This window comes from Anopheles funestus, chromosome 2RL, assembly GCF_943734845.2.
Source record: "Anopheles funestus chromosome 2RL, idAnoFuneDA-416_04, whole genome shotgun sequence".
Taxonomy (NCBI): domain Eukaryota; kingdom Metazoa; phylum Arthropoda; class Insecta; order Diptera; family Culicidae; genus Anopheles; species Anopheles funestus.
Genome location: NC_064598.1, coordinates 92,741,155 through 92,760,045, shown reverse-complemented (window position 1 = coordinate 92,760,045; position 18,891 = coordinate 92,741,155). Strand labels below are relative to the sequence as shown.

At 42.9% G+C, this 18,891-nt stretch overlaps 2 protein-coding genes across 4 annotated transcripts in view; one reads left to right on the top strand and one right to left on the bottom strand.

The window, feature by feature from the left end:
- Positions 1 to 18,891, top strand: part of LOC125761547 (WD repeat-containing protein 81) — a 91,395-nt gene that overhangs the window by 33,289 nt on the left and 39,215 nt on the right. The window lies entirely within an intron of this gene.
- Positions 12,326 to 18,810, bottom strand: LOC125761548 (coiled-coil domain-containing protein 170). Of its 3 annotated transcripts, none has more exons than XM_049422764.1 (10): positions 17,955 to 18,810; positions 15,369 to 15,419; positions 14,560 to 15,301; positions 14,307 to 14,488; positions 14,057 to 14,227; positions 13,826 to 13,990; positions 13,641 to 13,751; positions 13,431 to 13,568; positions 12,987 to 13,292; positions 12,326 to 12,915 (listed from the first exon to the last, which is right to left on the bottom strand). In XM_049422764.1, the coding sequence occupies exons 1-10, from the start codon at positions 18,033 to 18,035 to the stop codon at positions 12,478 to 12,480; spliced, it is 2,385 nt and encodes a 794-aa protein (XP_049278721.1). In that variant the 5' UTR covers positions 18,036 to 18,810; the 3' UTR covers positions 12,326 to 12,477. The 3 variants fall into 3 exon arrangements, with proteins under 3 accessions (XP_049278721.1, XP_049278722.1, XP_049278723.1); XM_049422765.1 differs by lacking the exon at positions 17,955 to 18,810 and adding an exon at positions 16,334 to 16,861; XM_049422766.1 differs by lacking the exons at positions 13,431 to 13,568; positions 13,641 to 13,751.

The following is an 18,891-nucleotide window of genomic DNA, read 5'->3' as shown; positions in this document are numbered from 1 at the left end:
ATGAGCATCCTAAGGACAATTCCACACGCAGCACAAATTCCGTTAAAACCCGCAACCTGCTATTAACAAGGTTCATGGCTGCGCATTAATTTGCTTCACATACCGTCAGGCGAACGATATGCTCGCTGATACATCCTAAAATTACTAACCAACAAAACCCCCCCACATTCAACGGGAACGAAGGGGCGGCAAATAAACCCGCAACACAGCCTCAAAATTACCTCCCCAAGTGGCACGTCATGATGTTGTACGGGAAGCTGTTTCTTCCATTTCTTGTCCTCCGAACATTCCCTCCTTTGGCCAAAGGGAAGTACCAAAACAAAAACCCCTCGATATCGTGTGTGCGGTGCTGCACGAAATTAACTTTCAAGATGCGTTGGGATAAGAACCATAGATCTTCTCCGCAACCGGTTCGTCCTTCTCGGTGACGATTTTCAACTTAAATTGAGGAATGAGATGGGAAGGAAAAGACTTGCCGTTTGTACTGAGGATCCCCTTGTCAGCTCATAATAATCAGCAAAACCGCTGGATTAGACACTGTAACCGGGGAATGCTCCGTTTGCTGCATCGCTTGTCGCGTGGATCGTCATGAGATGCAAACAGATTGACAATGAGTTCTGTCGTGAAGCGAACGATAACGAACCATGGATCACGTCTGGTTCCCTCCTCAGTGCAACTTACCCATCATCATTTTCAGTAACATTTAATAACACGCGGTCTGTCGGTACTTGTAATATTGCCGTGCGAAAGACAGACAGCGCAGCGGGAAGTGTTCCCCAAACGAGGGCGGTTCAAGAGCACCGAGTGGTCTCCGACAACGGGGGTCTGGAATAATGAAGGTCTTCAGTTTTTATTAATTCCATCATATCACTCGTATCGCAACCGGGGTCAAACGCACAAATTGCCGTTTGCTTTAATTTGACGACTGGCCAGTCCGGAGTCGGTCGGCAATTGAAATCAGTTTTCATCTCGCGACCGTGTGTTAACTGTGATGGCATTTGCAGATCACTTTTGTCGATTGAAAAACGATCAGTGGCGCCTAGCTCAGGGGAAGTAGCTCATGGAGGTTCTTTGGAGCGGTTTGTACGATTATGTATTGTTAAATGTTTGATTTATGTGAGTTGGACATTAAATGGCATGAGGTAACTTAAACAGAATCACATTTAAACAATCAAAAGCAAGTGTTTTTAAAACCACAGATTCATTGGTTTGTAGATGCTTCGATGAATTCAGTATTCACGTGATATTCTCTCGCAAGTCAACATCTTCCAACCGAAAAGGATGTCAAAACCACGTGCCGCTACTGCCGCTAGGCATTGAACCACCGATAGTAACGAGAATGTTTAGCTTTAATTAAACCATCCAGTCGGAAAGCAGCTCACTGCCATTTGCATAAATACGCAAGCAATCCTTATCAGCTATCAGCTAACATGTTGATTTCGTACAGTCCGCCCTTCAGCAAAACATCGACATCGTTGCAATTGCATACGTACAGAATCATCCATGGATGATATTAGCACACAGGGAGGAATGTTTCGGACTTCCCGGTCTAGTTTCCCTTCGGCCAAAAAGTAGTCAAACTGTTGTTACTAAATCAAAATCTTCCTCCGAAGTTCAACAGCTCGAACGGAGATTATCCGCGCAGCGCCTAAACAGCTTCGGGAACGGTTCTTCCACGTCCAAACCGTGCCAAAAACGCACCACATTAATATTCATGGTTTATGATTATTATAACATTATGCTAATCGAATTTTATATCCTATGGAAATTGGTGCAAAAAGTGCTTACTTACCACCACCGTTGTTGAGGTTGGATGCTGCTGCTATCAATAAGCGTATCAGAAGGAAGTGGGGATTTTCCTGAAGAATGATTAAAATTGTTTAATATTTATGCGTGAACTGTGCTTAAGAAAGTGTGTGCGACAATAAAACGTAAATAATCAATATGTATGTAAGCTAATAGGTTAAATGCCATATTAATGAAGAGCAGAACAAAGCGAATCTTTATAAGAGAAATGTTTTATAGCTCTAAAGAATTATTTGTAGATTGAGTTTGATAGAGATAATGATAGAAGAAACTGTGTCTTTCTTATCTACAACACCAATACATCAAACTAAAATGCCAAAGAATGATAAATCTATCTATCACACAACAGGCAACAATGTTTTGCACATGCAATGTACTCTCTGTACGTTTGATCTATCTTTGAACAGCATCTTACTTAATTTAATAACATTTCCACTTTAAAGATGAGCTGCCCGGGCAAAGTCACAATTTTCTTTCTGCATTATTTCAATATCGAGATTATATCCCTGTAAGCTGTCAATTTAATCTACCGCTTCAGCTGATGGATCACAAACAGGTTGTTAAATTATCGTATCAAACCATTAGGGTAATCCATCACCAGGCATCCAACCACTACAGCGGTTCAGCGTCACGTTGTACGAAATTGCATTACAGCATCCAACTGGGTGAAGAACTGGCTAGATCGTCTGGCGATCCCCGAGACAGTCACGCTTAAAGTGATTAATTTCTGTCTCGTATAATTTACCTTGCAGCACGGGAAGAACCGGTATTATCGATTGCATCAAGCTGAATGGGTTTGCAGCATGAAGGAAGGCGTAATATTGCTCTAGTTGTTGGTAGCATTTTCTTATCGACGTTAGGCTTAGCAATTCTTGAACAATGTACCTTTATTAATTTTTAAACGAAGATCGTTTGAAACACTACCATTTCAATTAAAAATTTACTTTTGCATTGACCGAATTTTCCGGCCTTAATTAAACAATTAACAATTGCATCTCTTTTCTGCACCTTACCTTATTCGAAAGGGAAGTCTATTTTCCATCCCTTTGTTAACATTTTAAAACAATTTATCGCTCCAGCAAGTCCCAGCGGACCATTAAAGTAGGTTCGCCATGTGAGAACGCAACAGATAAATAGTAAATGCAGCTAAGTTAAACAGTTAAAGGGAAGAGAAAGCACATCGTTTTTGGACGATGGAAGATATTCAGTTGATAAAACTGTTTTTACTTTTTTATACAGCGAGAAAATAAAAATCTCATCAAACTCTTTGCCCCACATCTTTCCATTCTTTACCAAACGTTTTCATTTCCGTTCCAAGATGCATCCATCGGTTTTATTGTGCGTTTTTTTTCTCTCGGTACAAACCATTCTTTCCACCATTCCAGCAAAATAATTGGAAAATGTTCCCAAATTGCTGTTATGCTGCCAGTTCCAATTACGCCAAGATTTCCTGGATCAGCGAGCGAATGTAGACGAATTCTTTGTTTTGTATTACGAACCTCCCCGAAACTCTGCTCGTCTAATCGGATCATAAAAAGAAGCAACACATCCTGATGTTTCGTGCAACGTATGAGGAAAAAGGCAAACACAATCAAACTAACCGGGCAAGGATAGCTTACCGTTTCTCTCACAACACGTCACGTGTGTTGCACATGCATTCCCATGTATTCCCATGTCAAGTGCATCTTGAATTTGGAGATACGTTCACATGATGGGTTCTGTAAGAAAGTCGTCTAACAACAAACCAAAACGTCTTCTTACCGGATTGCTTTATCCTAGTCTACACACATGGGTTTGGGTGTTCTACATTTTCTCATGCGAATCTTTACGGAAGCGATGCTATCGATAATGAAAAATGCAAATTCCGCACAATCCTTCTGTTTGCTCGATGCAGGTTATGAAACATTCTCCGTGATTGCAAAACCGAACTAGCAACCAGGAATGCAATCCGTATTCGTACGCTAAGCGAAACATTTCCCCGGGTAAACAGCAAAATAGCGAATCCGGAACTCTTCAGCCAACGAAGCATGTATGTCCTTCAAGGCGATGGGTGATATTATTTTCCATTTTCCCTACAGCTTTCCGATCGATGGTACCCGTCCCACCGGGGGGAGGATGTTGAGATTACGCTGCTTGACGTGACCAATACTTGCGGTTATCCTCAGTGAAACCGATCATTAAGGCAAACCCCGTCTTCGGGAAGGGATTATGCTTGTTCATTTTTAAGGACCTTTTGCGCCACTTCGTCTCCTCGTGGATGGATGGCGATGGTGAAAGGATCAACTTATTTCCTTTGCGACAGCTAGCAAGAGAATGCATTCCTCATTGTTTCATCTGATCCTTTCACCAGTTGTTGTTGTGAGTGGAATCAAAAAAAGGAGAAGTGTGATTTCTTTCTTTTCTCTGCCCGATACTGGGGACTGGGATGTTTGTAACACAGTGAGAAGAAAATAATAAAAGAACATCGTAGCTGGCAGAAATGTAGACTGTGGACAAATATTGACAGCGTTGTTACACAGCGCTGATGCAGATATTGAATATGCATGCAAATAGCGGCAGAAATCCGATGCAATCTTCTGTTTCGTGGCAGTCAGGTTCTGCATTTTGAATCAATTTCTAATTGAAGTCAACACCGAGGGGAAGGGTTTGTGTTTGCAGCTGTGGCCGTAAGAGCTAGTCCTTAGCCCTTTGACGCGCCGAGTCCGTTGAATATTTTAAATTCACAATGTAACCAACCATTTTCTGTTTCTTTGCAAACGTCAAACCTAATGAAACCTCGCGTTGCAACGAGGTGGAAAAATAATGCAAAAATCTATAAACATTTTTATCCACCATATTGCACTGGACTACCGCCAGTCGGTCGACCAGAAGGCCAGAAAACGGGTGTGGGAGAGTGGTTTTTGCATTTCAATTTTAGAAAAGCAACTACGAAGTGAAGTGCAGAACAGTAGAAATCATGTTCATGTAGCAGAAGAGCGACATGTTTGCACAGCTGGTATACTTTGGTAAAGTTAGTAAATGAAGTTCATAATAATTTATGCAGAAGGGTTTTGTTTTTGTTACAACTCGGTCAATATATATTTTTTTTATTTCACTTAGGACGGCCAGGCCGTATGACTAACTCGGTCAGTATGGTAACCGATATTTACCATGATGTTAAATTAAATATAATAATAAAAGTAATGATCAATATTATTTTTATCTCTTGAGTATCTTCTTCTTCGTACGAGTGTCTTAAACTATGTTGTCTCATTTTGTTTTTTTTTTTAATAGTATTTATGGAAACAATTATATCCTTATTATCATCAGCAAGATCGTGATGAAAACTATAATTACGTTGAATTATTGAGTCTTTTGTATAAAAATATAACCATTTCCATTTCATTACATTATCTGCTATATATATAAAATTCTCGTGTCGCGGTGTTAGTGTGCAAACTCCTCTTAAACGGCTGAACCGATTTGTATGAAATTTTCGCTGAACGTTCGTTAGGTATGAGAATAGGTTTAGCGCTATAGTTCGTTTGGCTAGGTGGCCTCTGGCCAATATTATGAGTTCTTTTCTGATTTTCATACGGGAGTTATCAAGTAGGCATAGCCATTTTTTCAACACGAATAATGTTGAACACTACTGAAATAAAAAAGTTCTAACGAATAAATCAATCAAAGTAGGTACACATGACGATTTATTTGTGCAATTTAATTCATTAAAGCATAAAGTGAGTAAAGCATAAATAAGTAAAAACGAGTGTGTGAATAATTAAAAAATGATGTGTAGTGATTTGAGGCTCAATGGTATATGTGGAATCGGCGCCTTACACGGAAGGACCTGGTATTAAATCCCATTTGTCAAGGAAAGCCAGAAATGCCTCCTGAAATAGCAGAAAAGAAGAAGAAGAGCCACAAAAGAAGAAAAATTGCTTTAATTGGGACTATCATTTGGATTAAGAATGGCAATAATCTAAGAATTTTCAATTGATCAACGATATTCTGTAATCGCCAGTCTAATAATACCACACGAATCAAGATTGAACGCTCAAAATGTTTGCTTTAATTACAAAACGCATGTTTAAGGGCAAAACTAGGTTTGCCGGGTAAGCTAGTTTCTCATAAAAATCTTCATTAAATAACCTAATAATTAAATAAACTTCATAAATATTTTAATTATGTAATGATTTTTTGGACCGTTGAACTTTTTGTAGCAAAATCAATTCACTTGAAGTAAACGTTCCTTGAACTTCATCTGCAAATTCGGATCCGAACTCGCGTTGTCCTGAAACATGGGAAAGTAATTTAAATTTTTAATTTACCCACAACCATTTTTCCACCAAATCCGCGGTGTTGAACTGTGAACCACTTTGATAGCAGCACTATAGATAGCGCACATGCAATCCCTTTCTTCATCCACAGCTCATTTGGCAGTCCCAGACGACGACACTCGACGTGCGTCGTTGGCTGCGTAGGCACCGGCCCCAACGATCCGGTTACAGTTTGATGGTTGATAATTGTTAACAAAAGACCACACTCTCCGGTCCTTTTGGCTGTCTGCCGCAAATTCCCCGTCCTCCCATTTTACAGCAGTGAAAAAGCCCAGAAAGTATAAAAAATGAGGAGAAATTTTGCTGCACCATCATCGGAACGGTCAATGTAACACTCGCATTTCCATCCTGTTGGGTCCTGCTACAGCTTGCCGGACGCCCTAGCAATCCCAAAACGATTCCTTTTCTTCCGGGAGTCCCTTTGTTGAAGGGAGGATTGCATGTGCGAAAGGTGCTGCAACTGGCTGTTCCCAGTGTTTTGCAACCGTTGGCAAGGCAAGAAAAAGTGGACGGTGTACAACGATGGAGTCCAATCTTTCACCGAACATATTCCGCAGCAACCTGTAACCGGTCGCAGAAAGGCATGGGAGAGAATTAAGTGTCTGTAATTTTTGATGCTCTTCTTTGCCCTTTTGGTGCTGGTTGTTTTACTGTTCCACCGTAGTGTCTTTCGGCCAAACAGCCACTCAACCCAGGAAAGGAAGGCAACGTCATTGTCGAGGACTATTGTCGGCTCTGGTGATAAATTTCGAAACGTTCAACATTCTCGGCTTGAGGTTGTCGCTGTTTGATGAGGAATATTTCTTATGCGTGGTGTTGATAAAATCGGTGGAAAAAATGGCTTCTTCCTGCATTCAGTGCGTAGAAAAGTAAAGTTTCATGCTTCTTTATAGATGTTCTTTTTTGTAGACACTTCTGTTACGATCTTATTTTCACATCCTCTTCCCGGAAGAATCACACGAATGACAAAAGAGGAATGTGTTTCTGCAGATGTTTTCCCTTTTCTTATTAGCATGCTTCATTTATGGGACATTTTTCGACAAGGTTTGTATGATTACATTTGAATTACATTTTGTAATATTAAGATTTGTGACATTTATTACGCATTATGACAATTCGGCTTTTTACATACATATCCTTCAATATGAAGTTCTTCTGAGCCGACTAACTGTTGACATCAGTATTCCATAGGACCTCGACCTAGGTTCAAATCTCGAGGAGACCGAAGAATTTCACTCATTGAAATCCAGCTTTTCAGAGTAACTCAAGTCACTGAGGGTATGAAGATACACAGCTCCAATCTTTGAAGTTTTTTTTAATACTTTTGATGAAAACACTAGAGAGTTTCACAGTTAAGAGTATAAGACGCTGTGAAAAAGGTTGAATTTGTGGTGATTTGTTTCGACAAAAACCGTTGGAGTCCTTCGTTCTTTGTCGGTGAATTTATTTGAGTTTTTTACCAACCATTCTTAATATCTGTATATGGTCTCTTAAAAGGATATTGAAAGATTTTATTCAGTACATTGCGTATTGTGTTACCAGCAAATAGACAGAAGCATCTTTTGCCACACAAAATAGGAATCGAAATTCGAATTCAATCCATCCGAAAAGCATCTCTTCCCACATCCTTTCTTTTGCTTCCACGAAACTATTACAACATCCACCGTGGCCATGGAAGCAGCAACCGAAACCATACAAAAGCACACAACCACAACCCGACACACGCCACAATTCCAGATTATCAATCACATGTGACATTACGCGTTACGAAGTTTATGTGCTTCATGTCTAGCTCTATACTTATCTGGCTTTTTTTTTGTCCACAAACAACAACAGCGATCTGCTCTTGTTACGAATTCAGCACCTGTCACCTGGCTTCTCTGTGCCATTATTCCGATTGGCATCGCGGACGAAAACTTTAGACAGGAAAAAAATTCAGTGGCTCTTCCACGTCTCATTAGCCGTGAGTCAATCGCGATAGTGGGCCCCCGAAAGCTTGCCATTGCGCAATGCTCTAAGCTGAGCAACAAAACGCAAACCGCAATAAGCATTAGTTAGCCTCATTATCCTAGATCCAGCGCAACGCGGGCGAGTTGACGCATCCGGACGCCAGACTTGTAGAGCGCAATGTGTACAACATTGTGTACACGAACGTCCCGAACACATGCGCTTGCTCGCAGATGAGGCATCATTAGCATACGCTGCTTTCTTCATTTCTTTCCTTCTAAGCCGGATTGTTGTTTTGGTTCCGACTCCAATTGTTGTTCCTCGCATGGGCCCGTTCATTATCGTACGCTTCAGATTTATTAGGCACTTGTACTGGAAATGTGATGATGATAAAATAAAAAAAAGCTTAAACACCGAACGTCAATCATTTCAAGCATCAGTACCCGCGGGTTGGGAAAAGGAGGCTGCGCATGAGTATGTGTGGGTACGAAAAATCAAGCGTGTGCTACTACGACGCGAAATGCGAGCGATGCGCGAGAGTGGAGAAAGTGAACGCACTCGAACGAACTGTCATTCAATTAATCAAAAACAATAACAAATGCCAGCTTCAAACAAACTCGACCGAATAAAAAACAAAACCGAAATCATAGCCCGGGCCAAGGTGTAAAAACCGTACCCGAGTTTCGTGGTAGTATGTGGTGGCTCATTTACATTCACCAGCGTTCGAATTCGCAAGCATCCTTATCTATCGAGCAAAATCAATCGAACGATCAAGCCAGGACAATCCCTTTACCTTCACCGCTCTGACCGCGTTTCCACCCGAACTCGTTTCTCTATCCACTCGGAAAAACGCGATGCGATAAGCGAACCCAACATGGTGGACATGCGTCGTCAGCTTCGATCGAGAGCGAGAAAGTGCTTACGTAAGCGAAACACACTTGGGTGACGGTGGGCATGGTTTTATTATTTTCTTATTAAATTCACTTTCAATTTCTTTCGCCGGGCGGTGTATTGATCCTCTACCTGCATCAGCTTCTTGCCGCTGGGACCACAACATGACGCGAGAAAGGATTTAGCGGTTGTGATCTTGATTCAACTAGATGTTATTAGCCGTCACGCGTGTTTTTCTTCTATGCATTTTGGGTGGCGCAAGGGTGTGAAATGATTTTGCAGCCTAAGCCACTATCGTATTATGTTTCAATCAGTGAGCTAGTGCTGCGCTTCAAGTGGCACTGTGCAGTTTGTTTGTGGAAATGGCCGAGAGTTGGAATTAATCAAATGGCAAACATTTTTTTTCTTTTTGTTGCTGCCAGATAGCGTGTAACACGAGCCATATGGAATGTGATTTTATCGCATTGCAAGAGGAAACTTTTGCAGGAATGTGTGGAATGTGATCTGCTGCAGAATTTAAACGATGGTGAGTAATATTATGGAGCCGAATGATTTAATTTAGATTTTGATAAAGTTTGCTCTGTTTCTTTCAATGGGTACGAGGCAGTTTTATTTTTGATTTTCAAAGAACTTTGCTTGAATACGCACAAAAAACGGGAATACAGGTGAAAACACACAGGGAAAGCGGGAATAACAGGAAAAACTTCAAAATGTTCCAAGAAAATACAACAAAATTGCTAAACACTGAGGACAATCTCAATAAAAAACTTATGGAATTCCAATGGAAAATGAAAACATTGGGAAAACTTAGGGAAGAAGAAAATATTAAACTATATTTTTTGAAAACTAAAGAAAAACCCCTCGAAGAAAGGAAAAATCCTTCAAGAAAAGAAGAAGCAATTCCTTCTATTGCAGGATTCTGACATCATACGAACAAAACAAATTTCTTTATTGCATCCGAGGTACCATTTTGTAATTATTGTGATCTTTCCGCGTTTTATTTTGTACTTTTTTTAAACGATATAACGGTTCGGAATCAGAAATGCATACAATGCAAAAATTCAACACAACAAAAAGCTGCTGTATGAAATCATATGTAAAAAGTAAGAAACCTATCCCGCAAGTTGGAACACACTACGGTCAATAAACCACCTCCGACAGATGGGGAGAGCTGAACCTGATGATAGAAGAGCGTGTGTATGCCCCTTGAATGAAAGTGTCATGGAACCGGTTACCAGGCTAGACGAAACGATGCACAACCCCTCCTGGTACAGTGTGTCGTTCCGTTTTTCGTACAGCTGGTAGTAAAAATACTTTGAAGAAGAGAGAAAAAATCCCGAAGACAGCTAAAATAAAAACTATTTTATATCGGTTTGTTTTCTTTTCATTTTAGTTGCAAAACAATATCGACAACAGAGAGTATTCTCAAAAAAAAAAACAGGAAAACTGAGGTCAAAAAAATGAACCACAACTGTTTTCCCGTTTCGATCATCCGCACCCTTCCGAATCGATCAGTTTTAAAAGCCACAAAAGATGCTGAATTGCTCAACACTGTCATTCTGGTGCCGGGCAGTCACGTGAAGGCAAGTTGTGCTGTTGCTGCTGCTGCTGCGGGTGGTACCACAAAACCGAACCCCCAACCACCACGTTTAGGGCTGAGATAAAACTTTCTTATGAAAAATGCTACGACGCGAATGTTGTTGTTGTGATCGAAGTTAAGCGGGTGGCAAAGGCGTCATCGTATGGCGATTGTTTTGCCGAGGCACATGGCACAAATGTTGCTATCGACAGGTTCGTCCGGGTACCGGGCTTTACCATCCCTCCACTCCACGGTTGGAGTGGCAGCATCAAGACGAGCAAAAAAAAAAAACCGTTTCCATTACCGATCCAGACTATCGAAGGAAACCGTTCGCTTCATCGGGTTTAATATGCTGAAGTGAGTTTTTATGTCGTTTCTTTTGCATTGTGCGGTGATGGTGCAGTAAGTTTTTTGCCATATTTTGGAACTTTTGTTTTTTCCTCTTCTTCTGCTTCTTCCGTTAGTTCGATGTTTGGTTTGAGCTATCGGTTGAACGACACGACGCGGGTTTGCGAGATTAAATCACATCTCAAAACCCCGTAGCAGTGTTTGAAAAAGCATTTGTTGTCAAATTTGTTGAGATCTCGTGTCGGCACATATCAGAACCAACCACGTGACCATGCCAATTCGATTCGAGGACAATGGCCTCCAGAGCCCAGCACGTCATGCGTTTTCTTCATAGCGTGCATCGCTCACTGCACCGTGCGAAACCTGAATCACCCTGAACATGACCGCCGATTTGTTCGGGGCCACCTGCAACGGCGAGAAATGCATTCCCCGTTGTGTTGTTTTGGAAAGGCTGTGCTTTTTGCCCTCGATTGGGCGATTGCTGCACTGCATGGCCCGAGGGAAGAGTTTCGGTTATCTTTCTGGCTGGCCGTAGCAACGTATCGGTGGTCGTATCATTTTTCCCTCAAACTGATCGCCCGGAACGCCGTGTTTGCTGGTGGTGATGAAGAGCTTTTTTTGTGCTGGAGTTCTTCCTTTACACGAGAAAAACTATCCCAACACGTGTGTCATTCTTTCTTCTGGCTGCTTGGAAGGTGGTGGTGAGAGAAAAAAGCAAACAGAACAGGTTTTTGACGAAAGCATTCTCGTGTGTGTTCCTTTTGGAGTGCAGTTTTTTTGTAGCGGTCGTGTTGCATTTTTGGCAATGATGGATGTTGCAACACGAAGAAGACTTTGTATTTGAAAATGTGTAAGCACATTCGAAGGTAGTAGTGAATACGATAAAGGGATGATTAGTGCATATGTTTACATTACTTTAGAATAATTTGAACCGTCTATTTACGCTTCGAAGGGGTTTTTACATTCGTTCCAGTATGATAATATCTTCAAAAAAGGGTTCCAGGACAATTTCGATACCTACAAAATGTCCACACACGCGCATAGTGCGTTCCCGCCAACGGCCATGACACGAAAAATTCAAATTTCTTCAAGAATTTTAAATTTTTCATTGTTGTTGGAAAAACGGCGATTGGAATGAAATATTTCATTCGCCACGAAACAAGCGAAACATCAATCGTGAAATATTTCAAAGGAGCCGTCAGCGCTACCTATCTGTGAATTGAAAAATGCTCGTCTTACACACACACATGCATGTATGCAGTGGCGGCCCTTAGCGAACACGCGGTGCCCTTTACGGGGAACCTTTGAAATGCTTGTGTTGAAAAAATAGTTCTGATAGACCATGGCGAGCACGGGGCCCCTTCTCGGCCGCTTAGTCCGCTTGAATCCGCCACTGTCGTTCCCTTCTTCCTTTTCCATGAAAAACGCACACGTGTGCCAAACAATATAACTTTGCTTTATTTCCTGTTGCATACATTCAAACACATTTTCCGAACGTCTTTTTTTTGCTGGCAGTGGTGAAACCGCAACATCGTCTCGTCGTCGAACACACGTTCCGGTGGCTAGGGTGGGATTTTTCCCTGTGTGCTAATATTTCTTATGAAAATCGAAATCATCATCGAAATGATGATCGTGATCGTTGAAGCCGGAATCAATGTATCGCCGGTTGTGTACCGGGCTGGAGCTGAGCGGTCGGCAACCGATGGACTGTGACCCGACGCCAACACCTCCACTGCCGCCACCCGCCAGCATGTCGTCATAGCGTGAGATGTGCGCCGTATCCCCAGTCGGCGATGAGGAATCATACCGGCGCGACAGATTCGATGCACTATGGTGCCGATGATGCTGATGATGATGACCGTGGCTGCTGCACACCGATTGCAATTTCTGCAGTATGTCCGAATCCGCACAGTCCGACACGTGCAGCAGCTTGGCAACCGACGTCCGGAAGACCTGCAGCTGCGATAATCGATGGTTCGTGTCGGCCAGCTGCGATTTCACACGAGACAGCTCCTCTCGCAGATGCTGCAAAAAGGGAAAGAAGGCAAATTCACCTCAAGCAGCAAGGAAATTATTTTCAGCAGCAAACAACCTACCGACAGCGCATGCTCATCTCGTACACGCCGATCGTGTGACGATTCTACTGCTGACCTGGCACGCGATTTGTACGCCGCCAGGTGTCCTACCAATCGTTCCCGCTCCGTCTCCAAATCGCACAGCCGCGATTGCAGTTCATCACACTTCCGACCTCGCTCGAGCGCCGTAATCTTATACTCGGAAGCTTCCGTCAGCTGCATCTTAACTTCCGCCAGCTGTGCCTTTACTTCCGCCAGCTGCTGGGTGGTTCGTTCGGCTTGCTTCGAGTTCTTTCTCGCCTTATGCATTGCCTCATCACGCTCGGTCTGCAAAAATGAAAGACAACAACAAACAGGAACTGTACATCTCTCCCCATACGAAAGTGCCAACCATCTAAGAAATAAAAGCATGTGCTTGCGTTCGATTTTGCAAATGAATGTCTGTGTGCTGAACTGGGTGCGTACTTGTAGTGTGGCTTTCCCCCTGGCATTATCCTCCAGCAGTGCGATCTTGCGCCTAAGCAGCTCGAGATGAAGATCGCGTCGCTGAATCTGTTCCTTCAGTACGCGCACCTTCCGTTGCATATGGTACAGTGTGGAGCTCTACAAATGAGATGAACAATGAGAGATGCATTGCGAACACAAAATGGACAACAAACGCTCCGTAAGACATACTTCCTTCAGGGGTAGATCGGTGCAGGAACGTTCTCGGCGTAACTTTGTCGCCGAATGGGAATGCGAAGTGTGATGATGATGATGGTGATGGTTGATAGCCTCCCAACAGTTCTGTAACAATAGTTGAGCCAGCATGGTGATTGACCCTAGCGCTTGAAGGTGTCTTAGGTTGATCAACCTCTTACCTTATCACACGTCCCATGAACATGATTCTCATGATGATTTGCGAGACGTTCAGCACGCTCGAGCAATGTTTCGCTGAGGATCGTCGTGTCACTACCAGGAGCCGGTGGTTCCGTGCATTCACTCCAACAGAGTGCCCTCGCTAGACGCAACAAATATTCACTCAACTGAAACGGCAAACCAATTATAGTTTCAACAAGACATCTTGCATCCAGAAATGTCATCTTGCTTACCGTCGTGTGCTCCGAACGGAAATGTTGCAGCTCATGGCAAGCTTTTTCCAGTCTCTCCTCCAAATTCATCCGGTGTTGCTCCTCGCTCTTCAACCGACAGGCACTGGACTCCTGGTGCTCACGATGCTTAGCAGCCTCCTGATGATGTTGGTCACGTAGCTGCGACACTTGCTGCAAACGGTACAACACGGAACAACGTTAATCCAATGCAAACACCTCCAATCACACGCCTCCTTCACCACATCCTTACGTCGTGTAGCGCCTGGTTGTGGTTGGTCAGGTCCCGGATTTTATCGCGCAAATTATTCTCGCACGGTTCACTCACTCCCACGATCGTGGCGATCGTACGCAGGAACTGCAGTCGCTCGGTTTGCAATCGATCGTAGCTGTTTTGCAATCGACAGCAACGTGACTCAAATCCTCGCAACTCCTCTGTGGAAAGTACAAAATGTGACAATAAGCTACTCCAACGCGATGGGAAGTTATTTCTTTTCACGCTTTACCTCTCAGCTTATCACCATTTACTTCACATTCAGCCAACCGATCGCGCGTCACCTGTAGATCACGTTCCGCCTGCCGACAACGACCTTCCAACCCTTGGGACAGTGACTGGAGTGCCTCGATTTGGCTGTGTAGACGTGTCTTCTCTGCCGATGCGGCAGCTTTCGTGCTCAGCAGTTCGGATTCCGTCGACGAAAGGTTCTCACAGGTACCGGCCAACTTTGCCCGAAGTCTCTGTACTTCCGTCACCGTTTCGCCCGTCTTCGCGAGTACACATTCCGGCGTCAGGTGTGCTCCATCGCACACGTCCACCCCAAGCACCAAACACAACCGACGGACCAAATCTTGCAACTGACAGCGTGCCTGATCGCGTAGTCCTTCCTCCTTCGTTAGCTCACACTGCAGTCGGTGTAGCTTGCCGCTCAGCTCCTTTATCTTATCCTCCAGGTGTCCCTTGTCACGGTGCAGCGTGTGTACAACCGTTTCACTGCGGCTGTGCAGTGTCTTCTCACGCTGTTCGGCCGCTGCAAGTCGTTGCTGCAGCGAACCGATCAGTGACGTTTGGCGGGCACTTTGGGCACGAAGCGATTCGCATTCACCTTCCTTAGCACACAGCGAACTCTTCACGTCCGACAGTTCGGCCATAAGCCGATCGCGCTTGTACGTCGATGCGGCCAGCTCACTCCGGAGCGTCGTGGCCAGATCGATCGAATGCGCCAAGTGATCATTGCAAGATGGAGGTGGCTAATATTGGAAGAATTCGTCATTAGATACAGTTCTTTTCTCACTCACAATAAGTCACCCTACTCACGTGATGATGGTGATGCACCGGAGAGTGTGAAGTGTGATGTTTTGGCATGTTCTGGATGATTCAACCAAAGGAATAGGGGAGATACAGAGAAGTTGCATCAGTAAAACATATACGACCTCAATTTCTTTACGGACAAGTTCAAGCCACAAGCATTAATAAGCATACGAACAACACATTTCGCTTCGTTCTAGACCTCGTAACCGACGGCATACAGAGATCCTTACCCACCACAAATGCATGGTTCGGTTTCCACTTCCACATTAAACAACTACCGGAAGTGAACCTGCTGCTGACATTGGAAGGGCTGCGTAGAAAAAGGAGTCCTAGTCATCGTGCTAGCAGAATCAGGACGTAACGAATTTTTATTTGTTTATCATTTGCTCGTGGTTGGTTGTGGAGCACTCGCGTTTTCCTACGTTTGACCTCATTTTTGGCACCTCTTCTTACGTGTCCTACCCGACGCTTCAACACAGCCGTGTCGTTTTCGTTGTTATCGGCTTAGGGATGGTTGTTTCCTTTTTTTTTTGCTTAGCAAATGACCGACTTTTTGGAGGCCTGTGTCTGTCTGGCGAATTCTACTAACTCCCCCGCTTCAATGACAATAAATACGTCGATCAGAGCAATAGAATTCGTTAGTGAGAAATGATTGTTTTTGGGGTTGCCTATTAATGCTTGATTCTGTTCTGTATTCAACTGAATCATTGCTTTCGATTTAATAATCATTTTAGTTGACGTTTTCATGGATTTATCGAGAGGCCTTTATATTCAATTATACTAAATCTATTTCAGAAACTATAAAACATGCTTTTTCAAGCAATTCCATTAAGATGTACGGCTTCATCACGCAATCAGAACTAATTTACTTAGCTCGCATTTTAAGAGACACTTCACGGAAAAACGACTTTCCTTTCCGCGTCCTTAAAAAGATCACACGCTAGTAAAGAAACGTTTCAATTTTCACTTACTGTAACTTGGCCACCAAAAAAAAACCAAAACAAACGATTCTATCACAATTTCTTAACCGTAACAACACATGCACCACATTCCACGTCCAGTGTCACTTTCGCTTTCGAACTCGAATCGACTTCCGCTTTTATTCCGGGTCGTCCTTCCGATGCATTCATTTCGTTTGCCACGCCACACAAACACATTCAAGCTGGAAACTGCTCATTCTTATCAAGAACACCTTGTGTTAGAATTTTTGGGTTCTCTGGCTTCTTTTTTTCTAGTGACACAATTTTTACTACCCAAACAACAGGGGGTGTTTGCACAAAAGTCCGATGCACTTTTGAACACTTCCGTAACAAGATGACGGCCCGATAACCGTTAGCCACACTGCACCAACCAACGTGGAAAATTGACTAGTGCAGCAATTGCTTCGCACGTCCCCAATGAAATGGGACTCCGGACCAAAGTGCACGTACCATTCGCACGACGTTCCGATGTTGAAGAAAAACGAATCCTCAATTTTCCACAAAAACGAATCCTCAATAAAGAGGTAGAACGTGGATGCGGGGCGAGAGGAGGTGTTTTTCCTTCCACCCGTCAAACCACCGCCACCGTGTTTGGTTCCAGAAACTCGCGTTCTAGATTGCGCCAATTTGAAGCCATGAAGGAACGGCGGTAGCCCCGGGAGTAAAGTTTGATTCATATTATCGGATTTTTACTTGCGTCCCGAAAGGCATTGTTCTCGCGCTGCTTGCCACACGGGAGCATTAAGGGAAGGTTTGTTGTGTTCCCGAAACGATGTGATATCGTGTGTCGGAATGGGTGGTTTCCTGCTTTCGACCCGCAAACAACCCCTTTTTTTGCATTCCATTCCGCGATCGATTACCGCGTGCTGGTGTTGCAGGTGTGGCGAAAAGTAACCTAACAAGCTGCCATTTCCATGGTAACATGCATATACCGTACTGTCTCCATCAGTTGTTTGTTGTTTGGATTTCGTACCTCAAATGTTGAAAGACAGGGTTTTTGGGAAGACTTGGTAAAAATGTTAACCATTTCTAGATTACTTTCAAGTAGAAGTGAATTACATGTAGAGGAAGATCGTTCCTCCTTTCTCGTGCTTTTGGCTCAGCTAATCGCTAATTAATTAATTTTTGGGCTTTTTAATGAGTTGTTCAGGGAAAAGCTGCGTGACATTAGCTCCTAGAATTTAAGTGTTTTACCATTGTATGCGAAAATTGTATCCTTTTCACTTTTTTCGTTAGGTAATCCTGCCGAAAATGAAAAGTCCCAACTTTTTCTCATCCTCACTGGACATGACACACTTTATTTTCCACATCTTCCTCGACCTATTCCACTTCAACTAGAAAAACATCCAAAAATAGCTCTAACTTTAATTCTTTAACTCGAAAACCCCTATAAACACATACAGGGTTATTAACATTAAATTGCTTGCAAGACAATAGACTAATTACAACTTTCTTAAAGTCACATTTGTTTCATTTATTCATTACAGTTTTTAAAAGATTTATAATAACTCAGTCCGTTGTTCCCTTTGGTTCACATTCATCACACATTACAAAAAAACAACATCTTCCTAAGCAACATTTTTGCATCTGTCGCTAATAAAACATGCATTACCTCTTCGCCGCACAGTACGTCAAATATTTCCCAATCTTTGTCACTATTTCCTGTTGACTCATCGTCACCTTTACCGGACATATTGCACAGTACATTTACATTTTATTCAGCAGCACCAAAATCAAGTATGAAGTATTTTTCTCACAATTATTTTAGCTAAATAATGAATCTCGATCGATGTTGGCTAACTGTTGCACTTGTTGTGTATGAACTCACGAATGTTTAATGTACAGTTATATCGCACGCTTTTACTTAATTTAAAACATTTCTCTCTAAACCACTAGTTCCCGTTTGGTTGTACCGCAAAAGCACCACAAATTAATACTGATTCACAGTCGAATGCGTTACATTCAACTCCTGCGCGCAGTAAAACTGTCTCCCGTCCGATACACATCGTGTGCAGTGGCTGATTTCGTTACGGAACTAATTGACAAACAATCGCACAAACACACACACTGCAAACTGCCGAACGTAAAGTGCGATCTCAAACAAGCTTGGGAGAAAGAAAATTTTCACCTTACGTTGGCGTTGTTAAGGCTCATCGATTCAAAAGCATTCCACTGCGCATCCTGACATTCCATACCCATCGACAATCCGTACCGCATGTATCGGTAGCGCATACATAGTTCCACCCCATATTCGACGTGCAATCGGAACTGCGGACATAACATACCGGGGCAAAGGTATTGCCCAACCTGCTTGTTTGTAAGGGGGGCGTTTGTTGATTTTTTCGAGGGTGTTTCCAGGGTGCGAGCGAAAGTATGAGGCGAAACTGTTTGGCATTAAAGGGTGAGGCATTGTCGTAATAAGTTGACAAAAATATACCTACGTTACAACTTCATATTTTCATCGATGGTGAGAGAGTAAATAGTAGACAATAATGTAAGATGTTTTATGCAAACATTAAAAAAAATCATCCCTTTTTGATTCCTTTACT